The following is an 8,681-nucleotide window of genomic DNA, read 5'->3' as shown; positions in this document are numbered from 1 at the left end:
GGTTGGGAGCGGACTATGTGAAACATTTTTAAGCCTCGAGGGAATGCCCTCTGCAGCAGGGTGTGCTCTTGCGGATCAGAACCACAATCGAATGGTGCCGTCAGAACCTCCAGAGTACAGGTTGTTCCCATCGTGGGAAAACACCACAGTGTGCACTTCACTCTCGTGGCCCACCAGTTTGTGAATTTGCCCAGATTTAAGATCCAGCAAATGGATTACCCCGTTGGCGCTCGCCTGAGCTAAAACTCGACCTGCAAAACAGGGAGACAGAGGGAGATAGATTTAGCTCAAGCAGTCTCAGTATGTAAACGATGCAATATTTTATCTTGTTTTGACTGTGATTCAACAGACTCATTTTTATGTTAGACTCTCATTAAGTATGAACTAAGTCCTATCTATAAAAATAATTTGAGCCATAATTAAGATACAGTTAGAATAAAAGCCTGTAACTCTATTTGCTTAACATTCAGAAGTCATTCAATGCCCCCATCATTCTTCTTATATTTGTGATTGGCAGATCATTTTGAAATGAGATTGAGAGTAACTGAAGAGGGCAACTTTATTATCAAGTGAGCATATTAAAATATTTTGAAGCAATAGTTACCTAAATGGGATATAGAACACATGCATTTTATAAATACATATTTAGATATTTATTCTAGAAAATTTAAAATGTATTTACTTGCTTTACATATTTTTATTACAATCCTGCTGAAGTTATGTGTAAAACTATAACAGTAGGGATATTTATAGTTTGATACTTTTTGGAGTTGAAGTGAAAAATTAGTATCTCTACCTCAGACATGATGTTTATTTTAAATTAAATTTCAAAGTTCTTGCAAATTAACATATATCAGGTAACCCAAATATAGCATGGGAAGTCTTTCAAATTTTTATGACATTTTTTAGTGAGTAACAAAGAATTAAGTCAATCTAATTTTAATTAGTAATTTTGTTGATAAATCCCAGTAGGAAACTATCCAGGCCTTTGGAGGCAAGTAAAGTTAATGGAATATGCTCACTTGAGCTTAGGACACAAGTATTAACCATTGGGTTATCTAATCATACTTAGAAGTCATGTTATCATCCCAACAACAGTATTCAAAACCTATTCAACTCTTTCAACATGCTGATACCACACTGAGTACTAGATAGGAATCATTCTGTACAGTTGTTACAAGGACCCAAGCATAGAAGAAATAGCAGGGATTCCATCACACTGATGAAGAAAGAGGCTTGGGAAGACAAAAAATGTTGTTACTCACGTATGGAAGAAGCTAACATTTGAGCACAAACACATCAAAACCACAGCCCAGACTTATAAACATCATGATTCCACATCCAGGCAATACTGTATTACTCATGCATCTAGACAGAATTTTAGTAGGTGATACATCCTGAAAGGGAGTTGTCCATTTCAGAGTAAGGATTCAACAGTGCTGCCACCATGAGAAGCATGGTGAAATATCTGATCACATATCACCCTCAAATAGTCATTGCTGCCTCTGAAACAGAGAGCAATTTTAAGAGGAAAGTAAAGCATGATAAATATGGCCTATTTACAAACCTTTATAACTACTGAGCTTCTTCATCTAGAACAAAACCTGACACAGCAAACACCCTTAGGATGGATTAGAGTGTCCAAAGCAGCAGATGTGAATATTTATTATAAACCCTCTTCTCCTAAAGTCTTTGCTGACAGAGGCATTACACATGGACCTCTTTTCCAGTCTCACTCTAGACGCCACTGCTGCTTGTGACTTCTGTGAAACTCAGAAGATTTTTTCCTTGCAGTTTTTATACAATAGCCATGAAGGAGTACTGGATTTTAAAATCTTTGGACCCATGGAGAACGAAAGCTGAAAGGAGAAGGATTTAGCTTGAAACCACTATTTTTTGTTGTGGTCAAATCTATAAAAATCACATTTAGGAATATTAAGAGGGATTTAGGTAATTTCTGAAAGTTGTACAAAATTCAAATAGTTTTACACAATGATTTAGCAGAGTTATATGCTAATACTTCTTATTCTCCCTTTCTACTTTCACAACATACTAAATGTAGGAAATTATTTAAAAATTCCATATATATGTATGTATAATGACTGTGTCCTATAAATAAAGTTGTAAAACTAGAACACACTGCTGGGGGGTCATTCTCTGACCTCCATCTGTGTGCCATGGTACATATGAAAACTCCACACAAGTCAACAGGTTTTAAGAATATCTATATTATGACCTGGACAATGGAATAATAATATAAGAATATAATATGAAATAATGCCACTAGAATTTATGTGAAACTCGGAGTAACATTACTCCTGTTAAAATTGATTTACTTCTCTAAGATATGAGAAGCATCAACCCCCCACAAATAGCCACAGACAACTAAGGGATCTTGAGAGCGGGGGAGATTATCTTAAGAGCACATTAAGTGGCTATGCAATACCAAATGGTCAGCCCTAAAAACATCACAGAAATAAGATTATACAGCCTGAGCAGATCTTTTTAGAGAATATATATGTATATGCATATACATATATGCATGCAATAACAATGAGTGAAAGGAGAGGCCATGCATTTGAATGAGAGCAAGCAGGAACATATGGGAGGTTCTCGGGCAGGGGAGAAAGGGAAGGGAGAAATGTTGTAATCATAATCTCAAAATTAAAAAAGGGTAAATAAATGTGAAAGGATGAAAACAGATAATGAATTATACTCATTTCTGCTTTTAATTGCATTGTATCTGGAATAAATAGCAAATAAGATCAATCAATTAAATTATGAATGCATGTACTCTAAAAATTGCATATAAAATATAACAAAAAGTATGTAGTCTAGTTTACCAATGTTGATTAAAAAATAAAAAAATATCCAAGGTACATCCACAGTGTTAGGTGTTTTTTTTTTTAAAAAAAAAACTAGGTCTTGAGTTAGCATGCAAAGTAATGGTTTTCATTATGACATTTTCACAGATATGTCATTTTATGTAATTCTTATTATTCTCCCCAATTCCTTGTCCCATTGCCCCACTTTGCTGGCCTATCTGGTCCTTTCCTTCTGCCTAAGGGCTCCTTTTGCTTTCATGTCCCATGAATTCTACCATCATCTCTTCACAGTCCCTCAAGACCTTTCTTCCCATTTCATGTTCCCTTTCTTCTTTCACAACCGAAGAAACACATACAATATATACATATATGCATACAGAAATTTTAAAATAAAGCATTGTATAGTTAAGCACCCATTGAATAAAATACAACATTTCTTTTATCTGTTACATTCAGGATATTAGGCTGCTCAAATTTCTCATCATGTAAGAAAGCATAATTTGGGGAATTTGGAATAGTTGTATTTAATATAAATAACTCAGTGTATATCAACCCTGAGAGATTATGAGTGCCTTTCATTTCTGTGTCACCAAAACCATAATTAACATTTCTTTTATCAATGCGGATAATTCCATTTTGATTTAATGATGACTATGCATTGGTTTTGAATTAAGTTCCTTCCAATCTCTGCTACCAAATGAGATAACTGATTTTCATACACTTGTGTATGTCATGAAAATTTGTTTCAAGTAAATGTATAAATTTCTTTAAAAAAAACAAAACTTGTTTATGTTGTTGTAACAAGCAAATTTTTGGAGAAAAAATTCCACTCATACCCCCTTAAATAAAGCAGTCTCAGTTGGCTTTGTCATAAAAAACCAAATATATGAACATAGTAACTTGGGCATCATTTTCAACAGACTCTATTGCAAAGGTGATAGGAGTAGCCAACCTATAGAGTGACATCATCATGTAGTATAAACTACCAACTATTGAACTATTCATTCATGTCAACAAAACCCACAGATAAAATATTGGCACTTAAAAAACTGTATACAAATATCCCGTGACACTTTTCATATTAGTGAATGCTTTTATTAAGATTCAAGTAGGCTGGAAAAAATACTGGCAATTCTTCAAACTAAAGAATTTATAATGTGCTTTTGATATCTATGCATGTAGAAATAAAGTTTGGTTCCAAGAGCATACCTCTAAGGATGTCAGGAGTTATCTTAAGCTTTTCAATTCTTAAGTCCCTTTCTCACCCTGACAAATCTTCCCCAAAGTCAGTAGCACTCCATGCGGGCTATTACCCTGATATTTTTAACACTCATGAAATGTGATATAATTAGTACTTAAGAATGCTTATCTGAAGATATAGCTTGCTATATTAGTCCAAAAATTTGGAATATTTGTGTGTATTTCTTATAACAAACAAGGGTTCTGTTTTGCACTTATGCCTCTAGAAAATAAGGAACAGAAAGAGTGGAGTCCTACTACACTTTACATCTTGTGTTCTTCACTCAACCCTATGATGCAGATAGCCTTTCCTCAGGACAAATGAGGAATGAGACTCAGGGAAACTCAAGCTAAAAGTCACACACACACACACACGCACGCACGCACGCACGCACGCACGCACGCACGCACGCACGCACGCACGCACGCGCCCGCATGTGCCCGTGCACTCGAAGAAGGAAATGCTGACCACACCCACTTGGGCATGGTCAGAGTGATGGAGCAAGGCTTTAAATATGAGGGACACAGGCATGTGGCTCTCTCTGTTCCCTCTCCCTCCTAGTTGGACAGGACTGGCTCCGTAGCATGAGTACTTCCTAATAAACCACCTGTTTTTCAAACTAGTTCTGACTCCATTGTGGTCCGCATTAATTGAGTTCCACATTACACACACACACACACACACACACACACACACACATTTCTTCATTTACAGGTAACTATTTCTATTTTGACAACACAGAATGCCAAGCATCTTGGTGTGCTTTTTAATATCTCCACAGTTAATTTAAACCCACATTACACACTCAAGTATAGCCTTACCACCTTTGAACTCTTTCTTTTATTAATGTCTCTTGCAGGATATTTTCCTTAGCTGTCTGTACAGTCCCTGGCTATATATTCCTGACAGAAGCTGGGCTATCCATAAATCACAGTTCAAATTATTTTCTTCAATCATTTGGTACACATATCCTTAGAAGCCTCTCCTCCTGGGAATATGTGCATCATTTTATTCATACTTTTCACGTGGCAACAAGACCCCGAAAGATTTGTTCAGCCATGTATATGTTCTAAATTCTTAGCTTTGTATTTACTCAGGGACCAGTGCCATGTGAAATACCTGTGCATTTCCCCAACTTAACAATAAGAGTGTGGTGATCAATACTCTCAGTGGGTGATAATTAAAGTTGTCACAATTACCAGTTTTAGGGCTCATTGTTTTCTAAGCACTGTCCTAAGTCCTCTAAATGTATTATCTCACTTTACCATCACAACAACCCTATAGAGTAGGCATATACCTGTGCTATGAATCATAACAGCTATGACAGCTTTTGAGCATTTGAAATTCAGCTAGCAGAACTGGAGTGCATTATGTTTGCACAATGCTCACCTGATTTCAAAGATTTCCTATGAATAAACAATGCCATATACTTCATGAATAACTTTATGTTAATCACATATTAAAATAATCTTGTTTCAAATCTATGATATTTAATAAAATAGACTGACTGATATTGAAATATGTACAATATATTAAAAGATTTTTAATTTCACCTTTTGGAATATATGACCACAATATATTTACAAGTAACTTTCTGTTGGACAGTACTGGAACATACCTTGCTTTGTGGAGGAAGAAATTGAGGTTTAGAGAGATTAGATTCTCCAAGACCACACAGTATATGACTAGTAGAATCCATATTTGGGATCTCTGTGACTCCAAGGTTCCTGCTCTTATCCTCTGTGTCATGCTTTAATACCTCTGGATGAATTTTTATTGATTGGCTCAATGTCATCTCCCCACTGTGATTAACCTTCCCTTACTAAATTTCATCCTGATACAGAGTAAATATCCTTGTGCATGCAGCCCCAGTTTCCAGCTGGACCTAGGTGTATTCCTAGGAAATGCTTTAAAATAAATTTTGAGTTGAGTATAAGTAATCTTTTTAAGTGCTTTGATAGCATTTATGAACTCCCAAGGATATAATAGTACAACTAGCTTTCTGGGATTAAACATAGGATTTAGGAGAGTTGTCTTTGTTCTTTGAAATCCTGAAAACCATCCAACATTTCCAGGAATCAACAAACCCTTTGGTGATCAGAAAAGCCATTTCCACAACTTTGGGTAAGTATTCAATATTCACATGCTATACAAGAATTAACATTTTGGTTTTTGCTCTAGGCAAAACAATTAAGAATGTATCCACATTCTGATGTGTCTACCTGCAACAAACATACCCTCAGCTTTTCCCAAAGAATGAGTGTGGTAAGTAGCTTTTATATTTTTAATACAGTGAAGGTATGTCTATATGCAAATTGTTCCCAAGAAGAACAGTGGAGTGATTTCAACTTGGTTTGTTTTTACTTGAAATATCTCTTCAGTTAACAATAATTTTTTTTCTAAATTGACAAAGTAAACTGGACCACAGATGTCAATATGAAAATTTATGTTCCATGGATGCAAAGAAAAAGTCACTGACATGAAGAAAACATTGTAATCAAGATATGTTTTAAGAAAGTGTTTGAATACTAGCTTTCCCATGATAGTGTACCCAGGTCATTTTGTAATGGAACACCAAAGGAAGGAAAGTAGGTGATGTTAGTTATGAAATTCCCAAAATCACATTGTCAGAGATCTTTGATTTTGTTGTTGTTGTTGTTTGAAGAAAAACTCACATAGTTGGTAATGTGCTCATTAGGGGCTAAGCTACATTGGAAAAGTCTTTAATTGATCAATAAAATGTCCTCCTGTGAGTACCAGTGATCAGGTACTATTAGGGCAACTATTACATGGACCCCTTGTAATGAGGTTTATTAAATTCTGTATCTATTGAAACATCAAAAATCTTTGTTCAGAAAATTAATTTTGAAGACATTTTTCTTACTATTTAGAATCTATACATTTACACACATTATTAGCCAAGAATCTATACAGCCTCTTAATAGTTTGGACACATTATAGAACTACAGTTTGATAAGAACATCCCAAATCAAACTTTGACTAAAACTATGAATTTTTATTATTTTATCACTGGAGGTGTCATTATAGATTTGATGCATGTAGTTGCAGGAACAGAATTTTGTTACAAGAATTATAACAGATAATGTTATAGAAGTTGATTTTCAAACTTATCACAAATAATGAAAATGTGAATGAAATCCATCATTCCATTTCTCATTAGAATTATTACAATAATTTCTCATGATTATTCGTGCCTTTGGTTGAACTTTGAGCAATGTATTTCCCCAAAGATACAAAAATACTCATTTTCTATTTCATTCAAATTAATCTCATACACAGATCACAGGAAATTTATTTATCACAAGTACAAGAATGGAAACTAAAACAATTGTGTGCCCAATATGAAATAACATATCAGAGAGGGGAAGACAGGTTTGATCAATAAGGAAATGATTTTTATACACATCAGAACCAATTTGAAGCAATTCTCTCGATCAATACAGATAGGCAGAAATGCTTCTCAGCATTTATTACCTGTGGAGAGTGTTATTGATTAACTATATTGATTTTTTCAATGCATGTGGAGAGGCATCTGTTGTTTCCTTAAAAGATGCCTCAAAATGAAAAGTATCAAGAAACTACTTAAGTTTTGAGGATTTGCATTAATGGCTCTACCTGGGTCATTACTCAGAATTTCAAAAACACCGTTGAAGGAGATATGAAATGCAATTTAGTTTATTTTTCATCCTGTTGCCAATCAATATAATACTTCTATACAAATATTAAGAATTAACTTGGCTAAGTGATAGTAACAATTAATAAACTTTCCCAGCTTTTTTGTACTGTGCATATTCTTGCTAAAGAGGGCTAACTTTTGGTTTTGATGGAATACTGCTTGATTGGATACCATTTGATGTTGTAATGTAAACATGTGTGCAAATGTAAACAATTATTTTAAAAATTCTCTTGATGGTTCATGTCATAAAATTAATAGTAGTTATGGCAGGTTAAGTCTCATTGTCTTACTGTGTGATTTCAGACCAAAAGAGATGTTTGCCTTACTTAGTACAAACAATGCATTTAAATTATACAATCAGATGGGATGTTGAAGATAAAACAATTGCTTAACTTTGTTTTTTTTTAAGAACTACTATTAAATAGCCAAATATTAGCCCCTTCTGTAGGTTTTATAAGTTTTTCACAAGAAGTAATGAAGTAAATAGATAAACTAACTTTGGTCTTTCACAAGGAATCCATATCTATCTTAGGGACAGTTCATTGATGCTCCCAAAATTTGTAAAAATGTAGCAGGTAAATTTAAAAAATAATTAATATTTCCTATAGTGTGTTGTTTTCAAAATATGTTCCCCCTGTTATGAAGAAATTCCTGAACAGGTGCTTTTTCTACGAGTTGTCTTTTGAACATTACTGAAATCCCTTGTGAGGTACACCTAAAGTCCTAAAAATGTTTAACTAATTATGAATGTATTTAGACTGTCAACAGCCACCTGCTCTCAGTAAGAAATCCTTGTAGACTGGTTTTCTAACATGGTCATTCCCTGTGCCGGTGATCAGTGTTGTGATACTATTTATTTGGGGACCCCATGTACCTGGAGCCTTGCAAACACTTGAGAAAGGTGTCTGCTGATGTCAGA

The 8,681-nt window shown here is 34.5% G+C and overlaps 1 protein-coding gene across 1 annotated transcript in view; it reads right to left on the bottom strand.

The window, feature by feature from the left end:
- The window catches only part of LOC100761061 (sperm-associated antigen 16 protein), an 816,909-nt gene continuing 808,228 nt past the window's right edge, over positions 1-8,681 (bottom strand). The window contains exon 18 of the mRNA XM_035441020.1: positions 1-251. Coding sequence (XP_035296911.1) covers positions 76-251 — 176 coding nt within the window. The 3' untranslated portion in view covers positions 1-75. The remainder of the gene's footprint in view (positions 252-8,681) is intronic.

The sequence above is a fragment of the Cricetulus griseus genome, chromosome 2 (genome assembly GCF_003668045.3).
Source record: "Cricetulus griseus strain 17A/GY chromosome 2, alternate assembly CriGri-PICRH-1.0, whole genome shotgun sequence".
Classification (NCBI taxonomy): Eukaryota; Metazoa; Chordata; class Mammalia; order Rodentia; family Cricetidae; genus Cricetulus; species Cricetulus griseus.
The sequence above is the reverse complement of the archived record's forward strand: the minus strand, read 5'-3'. Positions and strand labels throughout refer to the sequence as shown.